At 39.8% G+C, this 23,997-nt stretch overlaps 1 protein-coding gene across 1 annotated transcript in view; it reads left to right on the top strand.

Annotated features, from left to right (window-relative positions):
- Positions 1 to 2,977: 2,977 nt before the first annotated feature.
- Positions 2,978 to 23,997, top strand: part of SCIN (scinderin) — a 50,477-nt gene continuing 29,457 nt past the window's right edge. The window contains exons 1-4 of the mRNA XM_027639307.1: positions 2,978 to 3,198; positions 7,108 to 7,262; positions 8,788 to 8,949; positions 21,288 to 21,437. Coding sequence (XP_027495108.1) covers positions 3,000 to 3,198; positions 7,108 to 7,262; positions 8,788 to 8,949; positions 21,288 to 21,437 — 666 coding nt within the window. The 5' untranslated portion in view covers positions 2,978 to 2,999. The remainder of the gene's footprint in view (positions 3,199 to 7,107; positions 7,263 to 8,787; positions 8,950 to 21,287; positions 21,438 to 23,997) is intronic.

Below are 23,997 nucleotides of genomic sequence, written 5' to 3' on the forward strand. Positions count from 1 at the left end.
AGTTTTTCATAAATCCTTGAATCCCCTGAGTCATGGTAAAGCTTTAAACTCAATACGTTTGAATCTGCTGTTTTAAGGATTAGATGAGGAGCAGGAACACCTTCTAGCAGTCCTGGGTGATCTATCATGACTTGGGAAAAAGACAGGGCATTTAAAGATGGCCATACCTCCCACAGCGCAGTGAAGTAGGCAGAAATCTACATCCTTATTCCATGACTGTGTTCCTGGGCTGTGATAGCAGTCAATTGCTATATCCAAACTCCCCCTATGGAAAGAGTGTGAGGTAAAATTATTTCCCCTTGTTACTGAACAACTAAAACAGTGCTAGACCTTTGCCATCCCTCTGAGAAAGCCATAGTTTATCAGCAAGATATAATCTTTAGTAAATTAAGTAAAGTAGTCTGAAAGAAGTCTGAAACTCTATTACATAGCAATTTCTAATGAGCATAGCAATTACAATTTGACCTCGGACTTCTGAGTCATGAAAACAATGCTATTTTCAGACCTTTCCACTTCAATTACTATATCAAAGGACATACAAAAGCACATAAAAAGTAATTTTAAATATTGTTTTGGAATGTGCAAATCCTAAGATACTTCTCTTTTTTTTTCTCCAAAAATTTCACCTTTGAATAACCATGTTAAAAAGATTTTGTTTATTCCAGAAGTTATGAAAATCTGTGTAATGTTAACAATGCTAGCCTAATTTTGCTACCAAAAACAGTAGATGGAAATGGAAGAAGACAGTACAATTTTCATTAGGAGTGAGACTGCAAAAGCAAGATTTGCAAATAGTCAAAAATTAATGTTGAAGAGTACAAACAAGTATCCTGGCACTTAGGACACAAACTTCAATCCAAGGGTTTCTTTGCTAGGAGCCAAATGATTACATAATCCTAATAAGACAAACTCGGGCATGAGAAAACTCTGCTCTCAGGACTAACATCTTTTGTGTCTGAGTGGTGCCACAGACACTGAGACAAAACAGTTTAACTGTTCTTGTGTCTTTAACCTTTGTCCATTGGTGTGTGATACTGGGAATGGTCAAGGCTAAACAAATAGCATTAGCATGAGTCTCATGCCAGCAATGGGGATTCTGCTTACAGTAGTATTTAATCTGTAGACTGAAATTTTAAAGCTCGAATAAGGAGATATAAATTTAACAAACCTGACCTGTGTAATCTGTGCACAAACAATTTTAGATTGGTGAGACAGGCAGAACAGGCAGGAAAAATGAGGCTTCATAACACTGAGCTGGTTTGAACTCCTGTATGGGCAAAACTCAGCACAGTTCCAAAGTGAGTGCATCTTGCCAACTTCAGAAGAAATAGTAAATCCATACAATTACAGAGTATGTGGGAAGTTCTGTCCTCGCTGACTAAAGCAAACTAATGCACAAGAAGGCAAAAAGGCATGCAATTAGAAAAAAACAAACAAACAAACAAAAAATCCCCCAAAAATGTGGTTGTGTAATTAAGTGAGTAAAAGTGAACAGAAGACAATATTGAAACTGGAACTGCCAGAATTTTTTGGCTACTCTTCCTTGAGGTTTTTTCTTCTTCACATGGTGAACATCTAGAGAAAGATATTTCATTTGGGAAGCATTGTGCTTTATCAAGCAGGCTTACTGCAGCCCTGGCAGAATGAGAGAGAAAATGCTTGGCTGCGAACTTGTGAAGGTGAGCTGTAATATGTTCAGCTGAATCTTAGACAATAGAGTGCTCGTAATTTCCTTTTTTAACAGTGAGGATAAAGTTTAGGGTGCCTGTACACCTCTATCTGGAAATTGATGAGAGGGTGCTCACCAAAATGGGAGAGAAGAGTAGATACACATTGTGTAACATCATCTTTTTCCTCAAGACAGTATAAAGAGAAGGAGGGAAGATAGTTAAGCAAATTTCTTAGTTGTGGTGTGCTTTTTTTAACTTTTTTTTTTTTTTTTTTTTTTTTTGCAAAAATGCTCTCCAACTGATTTGTTGCATTTAACAGTGCCTCTCCCAGTTACTGAGGCAGCCCAGTTCTGAGCTCTTCTGGTACTAACTTGATAAAACCACCCAGTGGGGAAATCATGAGCTTCAAAACTCATTCAGGTGGATAAGACGATGAAACTAAACAAAACCCTTTCTAAAATGTATCTTTTGATATATTGACAGCTTGAGCTGCATCTACCCGTAATGTACTCAGACTGATCTACCTCCTATCAATATCAGATGAAAACAGTTGTTGCAAAAAAACCTGCAATTGCCATGTTGATATACCAACCATTTATAAAGGACAAAGACAAGTAGGAAATGGGTTTAAATCTTTCAGGTTGTTGCATAGTGTTGGAAAAAAGGAAAGGAAAAGGAAATTTATACAAATTCCGGGCTTCATCTAAAATCTTCAAAAATATTTTTCCCCCTAGAAAAAGTTTGCTAGCCATATTGGACAAATGAAATGGGATTACTGGGTAAATGAGAGCTGTGCTCTGCCATTCCAGCCCGGGGTGAAAAAGAGCCCAACCACAAGCGCAAGCTACAGAAACTCTTTGTATTCCGGTATGAGCAGCTTAAAGAAACAAGGCAGATGTGATAATTATAGAAACACACTGCACAGCACTGTAACACCCATAGGTACTGGGTTAGCCTGCTTGTACTTCATTTTCTTGACTTTTATGGGTTTTTTCTCTTATTACTTTAGAATAAGGAAACATTCTCTGCTTGCAGTGAGGGAGGCTGATTATTTTTTTTTTTTTATAATACCCCTGCTACGACAATAGGCACAGAAGGAAAAAAGGACGCCAAGTGAGTTTTGCAGAGGTGTAAAAAAATTAATAATTAAACAAAAGCTCCGCCGGCCCCGGGAGCAGATGGAAAGGGGTGGGACAGACGCATCCCACCACCCGTCCCGGGGCCGGCCCGGCCCCGCCCCGCCCCGGCTGGGCACTATATAAGTGGCCGCACCCGTTGCCCTAAAGGCTGTACTGGCTGTTCTGCTGCGCTCGTTCTCCGTGTCCCGCTATGGCTCCTGAGCGGCCCCCGCTGGCCTTCGCCGAGGCCGGGCGACAGAGCGGGCTGCAGGTGTGGCGCGTCGAGAAGCTGGAGCTGGTGGCGGTGCCCCCCGGACTCCACGGCAACTTCTTCGTGGGGGACGCGTACCTGGTGCTGCACACCGAGCGCCGCGGGTCCGGCGTCGCCTACCGCCTGCACTACTGGCTCGGTAGGAGCGGGCGGGGGCCGGGCTCGGGGCCGTGGGTGAGGTTTGTCGTGCCCACTCCTGCTGCCGTAGGTTCTTGCTGGGTTCTGGGGGATTGGGAGCTGGATTTTCCCTGCCCTTCTGAGAAGGGCAGTGGATGCGAAGCTTCTGGCTGGAGACAGTAGGGCTGCCACCAAGCATCAGGGTGATGTCGAGCTTCACCCCTTCTGATGGTCACGGTCTGTGTGGTGGGACAATGGGGTGCGGCAGAAAAGTGAACACTTACTTGCTCTGTGATGTTAGTTTGGAAGTGCTGAAGGATTAAAATTGAGTTTTGGGTGAACTCAACAGAGACTTACTAGTGAAATCCTGCTTTGACTCACATCAAGAGTTTTCTTGTGTTTGTTTCCCCTTGGATGAAAATTACCTCTTGGCCATCTCCCTGTGGTGTTGTTGACCTGGTTTATGTCTGGGCGTTGCCTTTTTCAGCTAGACTAATTCTGCTTTCTGATGATACAGGGATCAGATGGAAAGTCACCAGTTTTTTTGTAAAACCTCTTTAGTATCAGTCTGACAGCCTACTGGGAACACTGGAACTAGTCTGATGTCTTTTGCTTTCCACCTTGACCAGCATACTTTACATCAAAATAAAAGTCTGACATAGGGATGCATTTTCTGTGACTTCCTCATTTCCTGGAGGTATCTTATGACTTCCCTGTCTGGCCACCAAGTCATCCAGTCACAGTGTAGCTGTCTGAAACCTATTACTTTGTTCTGTTTCACCATCAAGTTTGTGTTTGTACGCAATCATCTCAATGAATGTACACAAAGATAGGTTAATGTGTATTAACATTTAATGTATTTGAGTTGCAGTGTTTCTCATTGTACTTTTGCATGCATTGAAAAAAGAATAGCATACAAAGCTGTGATTGCTTCTGTATAAATGCTTGGAGTGTGCTTAATTTTGCATGTGTTAGGAGTTTTTCAGATGGCAAGCAGGATTGTGTCCGTCTCTGATAAGAGTATAATCATAGATGGCAATGTAAATGAATTTCTGGCAGTTCTGTCAGCAGTGCTGCTAGTTAATAGCAGGGTTTGGCTGTTCAGACCTTCATTAATGAATCTAGAACTACTTATGTTGTAGTTAAGGTCTAGTAGACATTTCCCAGGGAATGATGTAAGGACTCTTTGCAATTCTTTGGAAGTGAAGAAAAACAGTGACTGACATTTGCAGTAATTAAAACCTCTTTGCTGTTGGCAAAAGAGCTTTAGTTGTACCTGCTGATGCACATTTTGTGCTGATGTTGTGATATGCAGATGCTGTAAATGGCTTCAGGTGATCAGGGTATCTATTGTTGTGCAGCTGGCAGGGTGGCAATAGGGTGGCTCACTGCTGAGAAATCCCTTACTGTTTGCGAGATACTTCAGTAGCAGGGTGGAGCATCTCAAACACTGCTGCACTCATAATATGAACAGGAGATCAAAACTTCAAACAAGATGTATGGGGAGAGCCAGTCACATGCAGGGCAAGAACCACAGAATCACTTTGGTATTTTTAACTGATTTGCACTGCTGATATGTACACCAGACTTTTCCCTTATGAGCAAAGACTGCATAACCTGTGGGCAGGAAGACTGCAGTAGGGTTTTTATGAAGACTTCCCATAAGCTGTCTCTGGACAGATACAGCAGTCACTATCAGACTTTTGGATGTAAAGAAAGAATCACACAATCAGCTAGGTTGGAAAAGACCTCTGAGATTGAGTCCAACCTATGGCTGAACACCACCATGTCAGCTAAGTACCACATCCAATGTTTCCTTAAACACCTCCAGGGATGGTGACTGTCACTTCACTGTGGAGCCCATTCCAATGCCCAGTGACACTCTCTGTAAAAAACTTCTTCCTAACGTCCAACCTAAACCTCCCCTGGTGAAGCTTAAGACTGTGCCCTCTTGTCATACTGCTGGTTGCCTGGGAGAAGAGACTGGCCCTCACCTGGTTACAGCCGCCTTTCAGGTAGTTGTAGAGAGTGCTAAAGTCTCCTCTTGTGAACTCTCGTGAAGTTAGATAGGTGGAAACCCTGCTGACTTTGGGCTTAGATACTTACAAGGGCCTTGCCAATTTGGTGACACAGTTCTGCTCCTGCCTGTTGTCTGTTGTGTGTTATTGTGGGGATCACAATAGTTGTTCTGTCATCCTGAAGTTTCCTATGGGAAAGCCACTGTTTTACCAAATATCACACATACACTGAAATGATGTTGAGGTTGGATCATTTCTGAAGAAGCTGACTCAGGTGCTGCAGCAGTGTTGGCATGGCTGAGCAATCAGTGCAGATCTGTGTCATGGTAGCTGTATCCATTTTTAACTTGGCTCAGATGTTCTGGCTCAGTTGTCTGTACTGGCACTTCAGAGATGCCTTAGTAGCAAAACTACCAAATCTAAGGGAGCTGTCTGGACTTGAAACTATCACTGGTGGAAACAGCATGTACTGTGCCAGTATGAGGCTGCTTGTAGAAGTAAGACTGGCTATACCCCACTTAATATCTTTAATAAAATCATACATAGTGTTTTTCAACTATTTTTTTAACCCTTCTCCCCAGAGGTGTAGTCATAAGATCTGTCTGTGTGACCTGGGATTTAATCTGGTAAAAATTTGTTCTTTTTCCTATATACTCTGTCTTATTTATGGCTGTTTGTTCATCAGACTGTGAGGTAAATATGTTTTTCATACAAACTTGAATAACCCATACTTGGACTGATGCCCACTTGATTTTTATTTTATTTTTTTTAATGGAGTTTCTCTGAGTATTTTACTGCATAGCAGCAGTGAGACCAGGCCTGGTAGTAACTCTTATTTCTAAAACTGTTCAAAAAACATTTTTCTTTATTCTTTACCAATACCTTACTGGCAAGCCTCCTGTGACACCAACACCTCACTACACACTTCCCATTCTTCTGCAGCCTGTGAGAGGTATCTCTGTCCAGGCTGTCTGGGCTCTATGCTGCTTTTCTGTTGAGTCACCTAGAAGCAGAGAAATGGTTAATGTAAGTGAGAAGCTGCTCTTGAGAACTGCTGCTTGTATACCAGCTTTTCCCTCTTATTTAGACAGAAAAATAAATCTAAATGGAAGACCTCACTTTTCCTTATTTTTCCAAAGTTCTTGAGAAGCTTGTTTTTTTCAGACTTCATCCTGTTTGTGCTTTCCTTTACACAATCAAAACTGCTGAAAATGTTCATCAAAAATGTATAGGCACATGTTAAAAGCTTTGGTTTGATATACAGCCTGATTTGTGGCATGATTAAGCCATCAGCACACTAGGTAGAGGCCATTTTGCCACAGTCCTGGGAAGAGGCTAATCTCTGAAAGGTACAAAACAAAGTGTGACCTCATGAAGCAAATATCGAAGCCCCATAGATGCTGTTCTTTCTCCCAGCTGTACTAGGCAAACTATCTTGCTTGCATTATTGTGTGAAGAGGGCTGCTTTTGAATTATTTTAGCTTTATAGCTTAGAGAATTGTTCTTAGCATAAATATCCAGTTTACCATCCAGATGGTCCTTTGACATGACCTTCCTTTGTCTTTGCACTTCAACTCAAAGTCCCAAAATCATTATGGCTGACAGTTACCATGCTAAACTCAATTGAAATATTCTTTTGTTTAAAGAGGCTAAGAGAAGACAAACTTTGCTATTTTTCACCTTTCCCCTCCCCCCCATATAAATGCAGTTCTACTATAAATGTAGTCAAGAAATGGTCTGGAAGATCATGTATTTGATGGTGAACAAGGTTATGATGTAGTGCTTTGTTGCCACATAAACATTGGCTGTACAACCTGCTGAAGGCAGTGCCTGATTGTCACGGAAACAATTTCTCCAACAGAATTCAAAGTTATATTAATGCTTTACAGACATAATATTTCCTCTTATTTCAGGAAAAGAATGCACCCAGGATGAAAGCACAGCTGCAGCTATCTTTGCTGTTCAAATGGATGACTATTTAGGAGGAAAGCCTGTGCAGAGTAGAGAAATTCAAGGATATGAGTCTACTGAGTTTGTGGGTTACTTCAAGGGAGGAATCAAATACAAGGTAAAGACTCTTGTCAAAATGAATTCTAAAATTATATGTAATATTGTCCCCCACAGTAAAAAAAAAAGCTTTTTCTTTGTAAATGGAGAGTTTAAAAATTGTTACTTAGTGCTTACTGGGCTTAGGTCTGAACTGCCCAACTTAAACTGTGGGAGTCCCAGTGCTTGTACAGAAAGAAACAGCTAGTTTGCCAGTGCTTCTTATGATATGTGAAAACCTTCCCCAATTATTTTTTCTCCAAAATAAAGCTCTTCTGAGATTTCATGGTAGTATGTCTAAGGGAGCTCAGAGTAGGGACTCTTTGTGTTTGGGAGGTATTAAATCGTGTGGAAATCACTTCTGTGTTGTAGACTGAATCATTTTGTTCAAATGCAGAACCCAGTGTGCTCAAGTGGTTAGAAACATGAATAGAGTGTAAAAAAACCAAAACCTCACTTGAGCCTAAAAATGGTGCTTTTGCAGTCCTACTGCAATTTTTTTTCTAAGGTAGATTAAAAAAACTCCCAAATACTTCTCACAAAAATTTTATATTTTGAAAAGGTAGTGTCAGCATTCTTGTGTCACTTCCAGAAGCTGAATATTTGAAAGGAATTTTTTTTTTATTTTGCAGCATCTGTGGGGGTTTTTAAGAATAAAATAATGTATCTCCTGAGAATCTCCCTATAGTAGGAGCTCTGGGAAATGTGGCTCAGTCAGCCTTTTTTTCCCCATTGTGGAGGCTTGTAACTTCTCACAGACTACAAAACCAATTTGAAGCTTTTAACTCTGCTTGCATAAAACAGTGAGTCATGTGCCCAGTCTTTTACATTTTATTTTTATTTGTAGTTTCAAGAGCTAGTTTCTGTTCCAAACCGAAGTCTGAGTCTCCTGGAGGAGTGGAGAACACTGCCTCACAGAGACAGGCAGCCAAGCCAGTTTACAGGATTATGTTTATCTTTATGACTATAGATTATAAATCAACAGTTTGGTCTCACTTTCCCAGTTTGGTACTCCTTGCTACATTGTCTCCTAAATTGCAAATATTCCTTTCATAAAATTACAGAGCTGCTGTAGAATTACCCATCCCTCTACACATAACTGGCGACTAAAAGCACCTGTACCTCTGACAGTCAAGTTTGGAAATCTTAAAAAGGAGCTGCATATTTCTCTGCTTTTCCCCAGTCCTTATTTGACAGCCTACTGACTTTTGTCCTAACAATGCAGTTCAGTGTTACCTCATCCTCTGCAGGATGCAAGAGAGTGCTGTAAATTCTGTTTTCCTTTTCCTTGTTTATCTGAAAACCCTTTGAAGCAGGGTGACATCTGTTCCCTTTGCTAAAGGTTCACACCTGAGAGTTCAGCATCAGCAGCAGTTTCTGTTGGGTCTGTGGTCAGTACTAGATTATTATCAACAGTGGATTATTTTGGCTTCGTTCTTGCTGCATAAACTTTTTTCCTCTGCTAGCTCCTCATCTGTAGCAAAAAAAGGTAAGTTTGCAGAAATCAAACTGAAATAAAGCTGGCTGCTTTGTTTTGTTTTATTCAGGCAGGTGGTGTTGCCTCTGGATTTAATCATGTTGTTACTAATGATCTGAGTGCCCAGAGGCTGCTGCATATCAAGGGGAGGAGAGTTGTAAGAGCCACAGAAGTCCCTCTGGCTTGGACCAGCTTCAACAAAGGAGATTGTTTCATTATTGACCTTGGAACTGTAAGTGTTTCCTAGAGCAAAATACACTGAAAATAAGACATGCAGCATCCCTGATAAGGTCTGAATCATCCCCAAAAATCAGTTGTGCATTTTAGTCACTCATGTAAACCGACAAAGAATCTGCTTTACAAAATCAGTTTGTAACTTGGAAGGTTTGAAACTGCCCTAAATATTTCCTGAAGTGTGCCCAGATTATCCTTCAGGAAAAAGATCTCTTGGATTTTTTTAGTCCTGGTGTTTCAATAGCTTAAGCTGTTGATATGGTTTGAAGCTGGCTCCCTGCCAAGTCTCCAAACCTTACCACAAGAGTCTCACCCCCCACCCCCCCCCAAACCTGAGGGAGAAAAACAACCAAGAAAACCTGAAATGAGAGAGAGACAGCTAAAGTGATATATATATAAATATATTACACTTATATTACAATTATATACTATTAATATATATATATATACAATTTCACAGGGGAAAGGGAAGGGGGAAGGGAAAAGGAACAAAACCAAAATAATATATATGTATCTCAATCAGTAGCCCGAGATCTAGTAACTAAAGAGTTAGCAAAGAAATATCCCACCACTCTTCTTGGGACAACTGAGAGTCGCTCCAGGACGATCGCCGGCAACCTCCGCCTCCCAAGGTCGACAAGGCCTTACCAGGCCTCACTCCCCAACACTGCAGACTCAACAGTAGGGAACCTGCACCTCCAAGCTGCTGGAAGGAAAGAGAGCGAAGGCCTCTCCTCCTTTCTTCTTATAGTCTGGCTTATGTAAAAATCGTAGGGAATACTGGGTAAATCTGGACCCTTCGTTGGTTACAAACTGGTCACCAAGGAAGACCTAGCCCAAACCACCACAGCTGTTCACAGTAAGTCCAGTCTGACTTTGACGCTATCACTGGCTCACTGGGATCAGTGCTAGTGTTCAAAGCAAAACACAAATTCAACCTTCACTTAAGAGCATTTCTTCATAGGTATAGAACTTTGATCATGACAATTCACCCTAAAGAAATAGCTGCAAAAGTGGTTATGAAACTACTTGAATATTTCAAGAGTTCACTTGAAGAGCAATCACTTGCTTCAAGACTTTCTGCTGAGAGCAAGTAGAGACAGCACAGAAGAATATGGACAGAGGTGGGAAGATAATTTTGCTTGCTTTAGATGAACTGTAGTACTGTCACCTCAGAATACATGTTAAGAGTTTGATACTAAAAGTAGCATCTAAGATGTAGTCCAGACTAGATGCTAGTTACCAATTTGAAATTATTCCCACACCTGATATGTCAAGTGTATTAAAAGGAAAGCATGTGAAAGAAAATAGTATCTGCAGTTGTTTTTAATTGTAGTGTTTGACAAGGAAGTGGTGAGCTACTTTCAGAGTTCTGCCGACCTTTTGAAAAATGAGATGAGCTCTTCTGAACTCATGTTGCACATTTGGCTTTTTCCTCTGAAAAGCATCCGCTGGTGTGACAGTTGAAGATAATCGATATGATTACTTGATACCAATATGACTTCGATTTATTATGATTCACAGCCTTCAGAAGGAACACCAGCCAGTGTTTTTTGAACAGTATTCTATTCCTCCTATATCAGTGTGATCTAATCATCTGAAACAGTCAGGTGATCAGTATCCAAAGTTATCTCTCAATGTCACTTTGCAAAAAAGACTCAAATCATCTATTCCCTTTCGGAGTTAACACATGGGAGATGGCAGAGTTGGAATTAAACATTTCTAGAAAATGCTGCTTTTGCATTCAAGCTGTATGAGTTTTCTGGAGTTAACCTCCCATGGACAGCCTGTGAAACTGGGTGTACTTCATGAATTCAACTTGTCCTGGCCCTTATTGTGCCACAGTTACTTAGTTTTACTCAGGTCACACTGTAGACATGGCTATGATACTGATGAAGTGCACTGTGGGTATATTGCAGTGTTAACCTGTATAGCTTGGGGTTCATCGCTTTTGGTGAGATTTGAGAGTGCTGTGACTAAACGATTTAAATGTAATATGGCTTTAGGGTCTTATCTAATGCTGAGTGTACATCATGAGTTTTTTTCTTTTTTTAGTATAACATCACTCTGGTTTCTAACTTCCTGTTTGACAAGACAGAGGTCAAGCAGCAATGCAACCCTGTGCCTTCATAGGAAGAAAGATTAGATGTGAATTTTTTTTTTTTAACCACTCTATGGGAAATGTCAGTCAAATCACATGACTAATAACAGCTCTTGGTCTTGTCATGTCAGTTGTGTAAGAGGGATGTTTTTTCTTGGATGTATTGACAAGTTAAGGTAAAGAGTGTTTCAGCATCCAGACATTAGTAGTTACTTCACCGTAGGTTATTATATAAACCAGACCATGCATGTGGGAGATGAAAAGGCAACATGTGACATAGTTCAGGATGAAGTGCCTGTAGATAAATGGGTGTGGTAGAAAATATATTGTCACAGGGGAAATCTTGAGCAAGTTTTATATGAACTATATTTCAAGCTAGAATAACTATTTCAGATTGAAATTTTCCATGACTATGGGTCCATTGTAAATAGATGAGTCTTTACAGGACCTCTTAATTGAATGTAAGGGTCATTTAAGAGAAAAGGATTTTGGCTCAAGTAGATTCCTTTACTTAATAATTGAAATAAGTCATCTTAAATAGGATTGCTCTTGAATCTTAGGATTTATTGCAGGGCACTACTGACTCATTATCTGAGAATAGTGGGCAGTAATTGCATAAAATAATGAGCTTATGATCAGTGCTTTTAATATCGAATTATTGTATCTCAAATAAGATGAATTTTCAAGATCTACTTTCTCCAGTCTCTTAACTAACCAGAAGGATGGCCTCCATGGCACTGCAAAATTGCTTGTGCAGTCCATTTCCTGTTAGATTTTATCAAACCACTTATCTAATATAACAAAAAATCACTTCAGTTTTCCCATTGAGCTCAATTACTGCAGTATTTTAAACCCATGGTTTGAACAGATGAGGGGAAATTACAGAAGGTAATAATGATCAGGAATAAAATTGTTACTGGTCACTAAGGTTTCCCTCATGTGGATAATGCTTTAAGGAAAAAGTATTTGTGTGTGTTTCTAGCTACGTTTACAAATTTACAGTTCATGTTCTGATAGTCACCTCATACCTAGATCATAGAATAGTTAGGGTTGGAAGGGACCTTTAAAGGTCATCCAGTCCAATTCCCCCTGCAATGAGCAGGGACATGTTCAACTAGATCAGGTTGCTCAGAGCCCTATTCATCCTGACCTTGAATGTTGCTGTGCAGGTTATTCTACCTTGATCCAGAGTTCTAAGTTTGATATCAGAGTCAAACCTCGGTTGGAAATAAGATTGAAAAATAGTGTTGTAACTCTTTCTTGTTTTTTGTTGTTTTTTTTTTTTTTTAACAAGAATTAATGTTGCCATATTTAGTGCCGTTCATTTGAGTGCAATGTGGACTTCCCATCCATTGACAAATCAAAAAGCTGTTGCTGCAGCCCTTCCACAGCTCTGGGAAACCTCTTTTCTGAGCCTGACCCTGCTCTTAAATGTGGTTGGGGTCCTGTGCATGTCTTGCATGTCTTGCATGTGCACAACCCACACAACACCCTTGGTTGATGTGTTACCAAGCCACATTTACAGCACTTCAAATACCCTGCCCAGGTCTAATCTTCCCTCCTTTGAACTGTTTTGGCTGGAACAGAAAATATCTGCAGAAGGCAGAAAACACTGTCTGTGATATGAGGGGAGTTATTAGCTGCAGGTAATATGTGAAGCCTTTCGTTCAAGCAATCTTCTGTAACATCATGACTGAGAGCGTTGGCCACTACACTGATGTTCCTGTACAATGCATGATCCAGGAGAGTGCCTGGAGTGCCAGACCCTGATTTAAGATTTACGTTTTTTTCTACAAGGGTTTTCCATGACACCCCTTTAATTAACCCAGGGATCTCTCCAAAGAGCGCCTTAGGGACAGGGCAGCAAAGACAAGTGCAGGGCAGTTGCTGAGAAGGCCTGGAGTAGAACACACCTTACTGTGTCAGGTGCTGCTTAGTGTGTCCTGTCCTGGCATAGATCTGCTCAAATCCTCCCAGAAGCTGTTATCTTCTGCCATACTTCCTGTCCTGTCCTGAACTATTCTTGGTATCCCACCTGAGAGGTGCCAGGATGAGTTTGACAGTTGTTGGCCACCATAAACTGTCTGGCCTTGCTCTATATTTCCCCTTTACCTCCAGATGCAGCTCTTCCTCCATAACACCATTCTCCAGCCACCTTTCCGTTGGCCACATCCATTTTTCCTCCTTCATCTCCAAAACAATTCTCAAAACAGCAAGGAGCATGGGAGGGCATGGAAAATGACCACAGAAGGTGAGGAAAAAGCTGAATCATTGTGCCATTTAGTGAATAACATACACACAGTTTCACAGGCTATTTTAGGATTTATCTAGATGCATATGTAAATATACTCTATATGTTTATATTTATGATAAGATGTGCTGAAGATTTTCATCTCTTGTCAATTTTCTTGGTTTAAAGTAGGAAGGAAAGTTGTCAGTATTGTGAAGTTCACCCTATGTACATTGTTGTATGCTGGTGACTTACAAAACTGGAATGTTGAGATTGGAATGATAATTTGTGTAGTTATGAAAACGTGAAGCAGAAGTAATGGGAGTAACAATACAATAAAACAACACGAAGTGATCAGCTGATTTTATTGAAAGCTTCTCAACTCAGTTCAGGAAGCTCTGCTGTATCAGAGCTGTTTAAAGTTGTATCCTTAATGACCAGCAAAAATATCCTCTCTGCATTTGTTTGGATAGAGCTTTGTAAAATGTGAGACTTGATTCTCTCTGTCTGACTTACCTCTTGATGGGAGGCAGCAGCAGTGCCATGAGCTAAGTGACTGCAGAGTGCAGGGAGAGGGCTGTGCACCGCTCAGCCTCCTTGAAGAAATTAAGAGACAGTTGTTAAAATAAGGGTGTGAGGAAGGATGTGTGATAACTACCAATCAGTTTTGAGCTTGGGCCTGATTGCAGTTGAAAAGTTTTGTCAGTGCAATAAAAGTTCTGCGGATGAGACATTACCCTTCTGCCAAAGGAAGAATGCAGATGGTGAGGTGATAACTGTAGCTCAAACTAAGTGAAAACTGAAGGTAAACTAGATTCAGTTGTCCATTCTTCCCATTCCTACAGTGGTGCTTATAAACTGATTTATATACAGCCAAGAGGTTGCTGATTTGAAAGCATGTACTTTTTAAGGGCTCCAAGGGAAAATGATGATGCTAGAACTCAAAAGTATGAGACTGAATAGAGCTGTTGTGACATATCTGTCAGTATCTTCTTATTTTGAACTCCTGACATAATAGGTATGTCAAAAGAAGACAAAATTGCTGCCTTGCACAGATACTAGAAAAAATACATCAAGCAAAAATGTTGGCTTTTTATGACAACTGCTTTTCATAAAAGCTGTTAACTTGGTATAGATTAAATTATGTTTACAGAAAGAAAAGTAACTTCTGCTTTTTAACAGTAAAAGACCAAGAGAACAAATACTTGCTTTATGATTATGACTGTGGGGTATGATTCAGCATGTCAACCTTAAGCACAGTTGTTTTGCTTGCCTCTAATCTCCTTGCCTTCTTGCCTGCACTATCTCTTTCAGTGGCTTTGCTTCTCTTCCATTGGAGAAAACAATCCACAGTCAGCACATTAACTGCTTTAGTAATGTCACTTTAGGTGTAAACAGGACTGGAAGAGTAGATTCTTGCATTTTGCAGTTCATTGCTTTAAGTTTCTAGTTGCTTTCCCTGGCACTAACAACTGACTCAGGTAATTTTTCCATGTTTTTCCATTCATATATTTCTCCTACAACCTCTTCCCCAGTTTCCTCCAGCTTAGGGTTAAACTATTGCTCATACTGTAGCAGGAAGCTGCTAAACAAGTAGTAGAGCTTGAAGAACTGAACTGATTTCATTCTTTATTAACTTTATAGACTTATTAACTTTATGGACTTATTAATAACATTAAACTGTGGCCGTATCTATACAATGTATATCTTGATAAGCAAGCACCTAATTTTTCTGTTATTCTGTGAACCAATTACTTTTACAACTCTAGTAGTGTTAAATCCAGCATTCTGTAAATTGCTATAGTGTCAAAGTCATCAGATGGAAAAAGAAATATTAAGCCTTGTTCCACCCCTATACTTCAGTTAGAGTATACAGAGTATGGATTTTTCCTTTATACTCTATGGACTGGAAAGCTTCTCCTCACCCCTACTTGTACACAAAAAATGATTGGACCAGAGACCATCCTTTAAGCTTCAGGTGGACAGGACAGACATGCATGCACAGGGGTTTGGTTAAGTTAGTTTACTTCCTGATGTTGTAGAAATCCAGATGTTTTGCTGATTGAACTGCTGTTATCTAGAATTGATGTCCTTCTGGCATTCACCCCTTAATGCACTGTGGTATTGCAACAGCTGTTCTTAGTACATACTAGCAAAAGAGTTGTGAGAGGAAAAATGAGTGTACTAACTGCATCACTGCTATAGCTAACTTTATTTTTAGTCTGAAAATTTGTTCCATTTGAGTCAAATGGGAGATTCCAGGACTGGTTACAAAGTCACTATTGTAATTATACTAGGACCAGGCTCATGGTGGCTTCAGCAGCATTCTGGCTGAATGAATCTAGAGTTTGTTTTGGATTATCAAAACTCCACAACTTTCAATGGTTCACTATATTACAGTTTCAACACATGTCAGAGGCAGATTTGATGGATATGTGAAATGAGGGTTTTTTTCTTCTCCCTGCCTGTATCGACAATTCAACAATCAAGACAGGGAAGAAATTGAATAATTTAAGAAGACTAATGTTTTTGGAAGGCTATGTTAACTTGGTTGAATTCAAATATTCTTCTTAATATGTATCATCAGTTCCTAGAAAAAACCTGAATGTCAGTGAACTGACAAAAAGTGCTGTATCCTAGTAATTTTTATTAAGTTTTACAGTTCAGTTATCTTCCCCACTGTGTGGACTTTAAGTACAAAAAAGTAAATCAGGAAAAGAAAAGCTCTACACTCTTGTTTTATTTCTAAACATTTGATGTTTGAAATATGAACACCAAGGTAATATGCAATTGTTTTACAAATACCTGGAATTGAGGGCATTGAAAGCATTTCTGTTGCTTGTAGCTTATATGTAAACTTTTTTCCAAGTTTATTTGTGTTTTGTATTGGCATTTTTTTCCTTTAAACCTGTCGACTTTAATTAAGGGACTAGACTTTAACAAAGAAGAGTTTCAGCTAAAATTAACTCATGCCTTATCTGAACAACTGTTCATCAATGACTGTGAAGAGAATGGAGTCTCAGCTGAGTGCATGCCAGTCATTTTGATAGTAGAATGATATGTATAAAAGCTTTGCCAGTATTTATACATGTTCTATCTGACTCTAGCTTTGCTGGGTTTTTTTTCTGCTTCCCTTAGGAGGTGAGCATTAGAAGTGCTGGGTCCTTTGGGCACTCCAACATCACAACTTCTCTCTGACCCACCTTTCTTTACAAACCTCATCAGCCTTTCTTCTACCTGCTGTGAAACCACTACAGTGGCTTTCTGTATTATGTGGTTATTTGTCTGGACTCTGATCTGCTTCTGAATAGATGAATGAAGAGTGGTAATTTTTATTTTTTTTTTTTTCAGTTGAGGTGCAGTTACGTTCTGGGAGCATATGCTGGTGTAGATGCAGACAAAGGTGGACAGGTTGGGTGTATCAGGGCCTGCAAACAGTGAATGGAGGCACACCAGCTTATGTGCTTTCCCTAATGAGAGATTGAATTTTTATTTTAATATTTTAAGATTGAGACTAAATCTCTTAAACATTTCATTATTTTCTACAAAAATTGAAGTTTTGCCACAAACTTGCTTCAAGTTAGAGTTTTGAAACCTATTTAATTTGTTTAGCTTTGTAATGTCTCTTAATTTAAGAGAATGCAAATCAGCAATTACAGTAGGAGCCTGAAATTAGTAGGTATTTCAACAAAGATATAGGTCTAAAACACTTGCATGTCTAGGACATATTTAACTAGAGCAAAAATGAGTTCTTCATGGATTTAAGCTTCTTGGGTTTTGCTGTCATTGTCCTGGCTAATGTCCACAGAAAAGATGTCATGGCGCAGAGTTTATTTTCATTTGCCTCCAAACTCAGCAGACTGCCAGTTGAATACAGAGGTGCCTATGTGTTTAGAAAGGGAAAATTTGGTTTTTATGTCACTTGTGAAATGAGTGATTTTTTTTTTTATTTGTTTGTTTTTCCTTCTCTTGCTCTACGTGCCATTTGGGGCTGGACCAGGAAGCAGGAGGTGTACTTTCACAATCCCCTCCATATAGGGAAAAGTGCCAAGGTGCTCTTTCTCAGAGTTACGTGAGCCATGCATAATCATGCTGCTGCATGCTTCTGTATAGTTGGGTCATTTTTAATGAACCGTGGAAATACATGACTTCCTCAAGGTCATTTTGTGGGCCGGAAGCTACATGGTGTGACTCCTGGGGATGGTCCTGTGCAGGGCTAGCTAAGAGTTGGACTCAATGATCCTTGAGGGTCCCTTCCAACTCAGCATATTCTGTGATTCTGTGAGTAGGAGCAGGGAATCCTGGTGTTCTGACTAGAAGACCAAACTGTGTCCCCAAAATGACAGATGAGGAGAGACCTTGCTATGACCACAGTAGTCATGGCACAGAGCTTCCCAACCCCCCTCAGGAGCTCTGGGGTGGTCATTGTGATTATTCATGATAACATTTTCTCACTCTCAGCTGTTAATTGTCCTACTGTGATCTGACAAGCCTAATTATATCAATAACCATTAATAAAAGGTGGCAGAATAGCTTTCTTCCATAGCATCTCTCTCAAACTCTGTTAAAGAGATTTTAAAAAACCCAAATACTGCAAGTACAAACTTCTGAAAATAAACTGAGATTGGCACAGGAATTACCGATGAATGAAGCTCCTTTTATTTTGAGGCAAGTGAACACTTGAGGTCTGTTTTCATTTTAATGGAAACATTTTTTGGCAGCCCACTAATTCAAAATAAAGTTAGAAAAATAAGCCTAAAAATAGTGAGAGTGTCATACAGCTAAGAAATTGTGAAAGCACTGAGTAAGCTAGAGCTAATATTTTGGCCATAGTTGAGCCCTTTACATGTCTAAAAATAAATACAGGAATACTAAAATACAACCCAAAAGCTCAGCAGTTAGATAACTAGCTAACTTTATTTTGGGTAAATCCAGATCTAAATATTAACCTCGTCAAGAAGTGGCTGTAACTTTTAAAAATCTTTTTCTGACTTGAAATTGTTGAGAAACCCAATCTGTCTAGAAGTTGAAATGGATAAGGTATATCAGGAAGACAAACTTGTAAATATCAAGCTGAGCTTCTCTACCATGAGGCCTCAAAATTAGATCCATTACAAATGAGATGATTTTACTTCAGAAGAAAAAATTAATGAAATCTAAGCTCCTGAAAGCTTGTAGCACTAAATGCTTAAGCTATTTGTTTAGCATTCATTGAAAATACAGTAAACTATTATATACTTGGGGACATTTTCATGACTTGTGGCTGCTCGTTTCCTTTTATTAGATTATATAGTACATGAAGTTTAGCTTTCAGACTTTTAATAAAGAATACTGTCTTTATTCTCTAGTGCTGAAGAGAATCAGATTCTTGTTTCTCTAGCTTTTAAAATCAAGATTTTTTTAAATAACCAGGAAAGAAGAAGTTTGTAAAATCCAGATCAAGGATGTTTTCAGACACTGCTTGTTGATCCAAGCTGTTTTGAGGGATTTTTGTAGACCAGAAGAAAGTCTTACAACGTAAGATTTCTCAAAGTTACAGCTAATAAAAAACACTTATTTTAGTTTATGACAAAAGTATTTGGGCTAGGTTATTATGTGCAAATGTGGACTCCATAAGGAAAATAATGAAATCTGCAAATCTAAAAATCTGAAGTCCATTAGTGCAGATTTTTTTTTTTTTCTCCTTCCTCAGGCTGATTTGAAACCTAAAGACAGTGGACTGTAGGAGAGCTCAGTTTAGTGACTTGATGACTGAAGGCAAACTGGGAGAATAAACTATGAATGTGGGGTAGCTTGGGTGCAGTGCACCAGGTATATACTAAGAAAAGAAAATGTGAACTTATTGTCCAAGAAGTAAAGGTCTTTGTAATTTCACAATATCCTTTGTGGTCAGTACATCAAATATGATTCATTTTGTAGATGTGACTGCTTGTTTGAGGTTGCATGGCTGTTTGCCAAAAGACCTACAGAAGGCTGATAGGCACAACTGAAGTTGAACTTTTAACCTTGCTGAATGAGTAATCTCCACAAAGTGCAGCATCCACAGTGAGATAAGGCAATAACTGCCTCACCTCCTCAGCTAGTTCTCTATTATGACTTCTTTCTCTTCCTTATTGCTTCTATAGATTGTGGGAAATAAAGAATTCCTGTTTATTGCTGCACTATCTCTAGTGACTCCTGTTTTCTCACATAATTGCAAATAAGCTCAATTGGTAAGAAGTAGGCCAGGATGAGAATGAAACTGAGGAGTCTCTATGAAAAGTTTCCCAAAATTTAGAAGATGACTGAAGAAGTGCATGGCAATAACAACTGTACCAAAAAAAATCTACTCAAATTGAAACTTTTTACTTCCTATACATTAAATTCTCTAGAAAATTCTGTTCCCTGAGTACAAACAGTATCTTTTTTCTGGGTAAATGTGGAAAGTCAGATTTAAGATAAGGTTCAAACCTGAAGCCAAGTATGTCTCCAGATTCTGGATACTTAGTAAACTGACAGTATTTAAACCAGAACTTAAGCCTACAGTCAAGTTGGTAAGGGCAAGCTGAAAACCTCACAGCTTTCATTGCATAACCATCTTCAAGTTGAAAGGGATACAGTTCTGAGAACCTGTGGTGTAATTCTAATGAAGCTTAAAACTTCGTCTTTGAAGATGCTTCTGAAGGGAAGGGAACTTGGAAGGGAACAGTGATATCACTGAGCTCGTCAAGAATAAATATTGGAAGTTACTAGCACTGTTTTGTGTACAGATTGCATCAACATGAGTTGTCTCCTAAAAATTTGCGTCTGCTAGTTCTGAGAAGCTGTGCTTCAGCTCTTGCTTGTCTCAAACCACCCTTTCAAATACTATTAAAGAACAGTAGTGGTCAGCAGAAATAGCTTAAAAAGGTATTTTGGATGAAATGTTTTCATCTCAAATGCAAGTTTTATACAGTTGTATATGCATTGTAAAACTAACCCTCAGTAACTTAGTGAGGGCTCTGATTAAATCCTTATTTGCATTTCACAAACCAGTTCAACTTTTATTTAAAGTTGAAAATTACTGTGTAATTTCTATTATTTGGGCTATTTGATAGAGTTGTGTGAAGAATCAAATTGCTTTCTTCCAGGAGAAGCAATCAGCCAAGATCAGTTATTTCATTTGACTAGCTCCTTCCAGCTCAGCCTCCAGTGGCTCTGCAGCTTATGTTCTGCCTCTTGGTAATAATTTTCATCAAGACTGAAGTCTAAATTCTTTATTTTGAAATGATTTTGAGTTCATGATGAATAATGAGAATTGCCAAAACTGGGGGTCCTTGTTCTGTGGTATGACTGAATCAGGTGACCTGTCTTAGGCTGATTCTGGTGGCTCTCCTTTCTGAGAGGTGCCTTGGGCTTATGCTCCATTTTGGCTGAATCGCACTTTCCTTGTCATGTACAAATCTTACCCATTCAGTCAGATGAGAGGAAGGCCTCAAAGGCCCGCAGGATGATATCTGGTGGGGCTGCTGTCACCAGAGCATGCAGAGCTGCTGCTGCAGTGTCTGAATGCTCCTTGTAAAGCTGGCAAAGATGCTGGGGTGGATGGTCCCTTAGTCAGCAACTTACTTGCATATTACAGAATCAATTAGGTTTGAAAAGACCTCTGAGATCAAGTCCAACCTTTGACCCAACACCACCACATCAGCTAGACCACAGCACAAAATGCCATGTCCAGTCTTTTCTTAAACACGTCCAGGGGCAGTGATGACTCCACCTCCCTAGGTAGCCCATTCCAATGTTTAATCACCCTTTCTGTGAAGGAATGTCAAACCTAATGTCAAACTTAAATCTCCCCTGGTGCAATTTGAGACTACATAGATACTACAAATATCTATGTGATTTAATGCAAATCTCTGCTAGAAAGTGTTTCTGAAAGATGTTCACTGATGTTCTGGTGGTTGAGATCCAGTAAGATTAAATAAGTTTCATAATTTTGCTATGTTGAATCCTATTGCTAATGTCTGTCTTCTATTCATTATTTTAGGAAATCTATCAGTGGTGTGGCTCATCATGCAATAAATACGAGCGGCTGAAGGCTACTCAAGTTGCTGTTGGTATTCGGGACAATGAACGAAATGGAAGGTCTAAATTAATTACTGTGGAAGAAGGGAGTGAACCAGACCGGCTCATAGAGGTATTGTAATATGCAAACCAGTTGCTGACATAGCTATGAATAAAAAGTTTTTACACCTCAGGAACTAAATTGGATTGGGCTGACTACAGGAAAACAGACACAGGCTATAGTAGGCCAGTTTATACCTTCACCTTCCTTATCCAAGCAGTGTTAATTGGACATTACAGTCTGAGATAATTAATCATCTGAGAGTACTTTTTCACGAACTTAATGTTTGTTTTTTTGAGTTAGCTGTGGGGTGACTGATGCTATCTGCTCTGTGTGAGGAATGAACATCAAGCTGGGACAGCACCAAACAAGGAAAGACACAGAATTACTGTGTGTAGAAAGTTAAAAAAAAAATGCAGCAAATTGCATGTTTATGCACGGGGCCAAGCACACTGCTTTGCATACCTACTTCTATTCCAAGAGCGTATGCACCTAGCCTCTAAAACCCTAGTAAGGCCCTTCCTCATATGTTTAGAAAGTTTAACCATTTACTTTAAAAATAGATTTTAGATTTCATAACTGAGCTGATCAAAGTAGAGTGAAAAAAAAATCCCCAATTTATGAATTTTATCAAATCTTGAAAAATTAGAAAACACAGTTGTTGCAGGCCAAATACTAATAAATACATTGTCATTTGGCATTTGTGTCCTAAATTAAGCTCTTCCCATTTGTTCTCTAAAAAGCAGGAAGAGGAAAGCAGGGTCATAAAGGAGTCCTTCAATAAAATGGAGTATATACAATTAGAATATTGCCTCGTATTTCAGGAAGTAATGCTAGCAGTGCATGCAGGTGTAACATTACTTTTGCTGGTGCTTACACTTGGTGTGGTCACATGCAATATAACTAGTTATTGCCTAGGCAGCAAAACATACCAGGTGCTGAGCCACCAGCCTGTGGACATGCTGGCTGTGGTGACCCCTTTGAATGGTCTGCCCATATCCTTGCAAAAACTTTTTTCCCTGTGGATCTGAGTACAGACGTGGCTGTGCTCAGATGGGGAGGTAGCACCCAGTGCACTGGAGATTTTTGAAGGGGGAAAAAAATCCCCAGTAAACAATCCTGCATCTGGCTTTTTACTTCCTTATACAGACTTTTCACATTGGCTCTGATGTGGCACATTTTACACCTATAACTTTTATGAAAAGAGCACAGGTTGACAATTAGAGCCCAACCTTCTGCTCCTGATTGGAATCACAGCATTGGGTTGCAGCCTGCTGCAGCTGTGCCAGGGTGGCACTGTGGGAGCCTGCTGGCATGGTCCCTTGGCCCCAGCTCCTACTGCCAAGCTCATCCTGGGTTTACCACTGGAGGCTTTGCACGACGATTCTGATAAGCTTATGTGTGAGCTGGGAGCATCGATCAGGGCAGCTACACTTTGCACCTCTTATCTGGCTAAGGTGCAATGCAAATAAGTCAGACTTCTATGCCACCACAGCGAGGACACAGGCCAGCTGCAGGGATGGCTATTGGGAGCCCAACTGCCACCCCCCTCACAGGCTCTGAGCAGCAGGGACATGCTGGCCTCGCTCCTGCATCTGTTTTCCAGACTTTTCATCTGTGTGCAATTGTTGTTTTGTAGCAACCTTGGCACACGATTAAGAGCAGGAAAAACACCAAGGTTGCGTTTTGATCCTGTAGTGCATTGTTATTGTATCAGGGAATAAATCTTTTCTTCACTTGCACAGCAGTATATGAAGAAGTTTCTGCTTTTCCTTTTGTATTGTGAATATAGAGGGAACAAAAATGGGTAGTCCAATGCAACTATATTCATTGCTTTTATTGCCACCACTGTAATGAGCCCAATTTGACCGTGTCTGCAGTAAAGGTTTACCTTCTAGTCTGCATCATGCTAGGTAGCCTTGATTTTTAACTGCTGCTTGCATAACGAGGTCTGCACCTCAGCTGCGGCTGTCCCAGTACAAGCTCTGAAATGTGCTGCTAATAAGCCACAAGAGTAGTTAACCTCACAAACATATAAAACCTATTAATCGCTATTCCTGCTTAAATTGTATCCAGTTCCTGGTGCTCTTTGTTTGGATATCTCCTTGCTCCCACAAAATTGTCTCTTAAATGCTGTAACACTTTCCTGGGCTAACTGCTCTGAAGTTAACATTGGGTTTGTTTCTTCTCTCCATATCAGGAAGGATGGATTTTTGGCATCTCCATCGTTCTTGAAAAAGGTTGACTTATTTTCCAGGGAAAATAATTATGTACTTTAAATATTCATTTTGTCATCCAGTATGTCACTGAAATCAGAATGAGATTTCTTAAAATTATCTCCTCTGAAAAATGTCAGGAATTGTTCCCCTTCCTGTTAGCTAGAAATCTGCTTCCATATCAGTGACTGAACTTGCTCACGCAGTGCAAGGAGGAGCGTGTTAACGTTCTCAGGCAGGGGCTGACATACCCACTGTGAGTACCAACGTAAAAAGCTGATAGTGGTCTTACTCCTACTTCATAAGCACAGAGTTGTGATTCCTAACCAGAAAAGCAGGACTTCTGTGCCTACACCCCACCATGTAGGCAAGACAGCTGATTGAACTAACCCTGCCACACATCTGTCTTGCTACAG

The sequence above is a fragment of the Corapipo altera genome, unplaced genomic scaffold, assembly GCF_003945725.1.
Source record: "Corapipo altera isolate COAL_440 unplaced genomic scaffold, ASM394572v1 44, whole genome shotgun sequence".
Taxonomy (NCBI): domain Eukaryota; kingdom Metazoa; phylum Chordata; class Aves; order Passeriformes; family Pipridae; genus Corapipo; species Corapipo altera.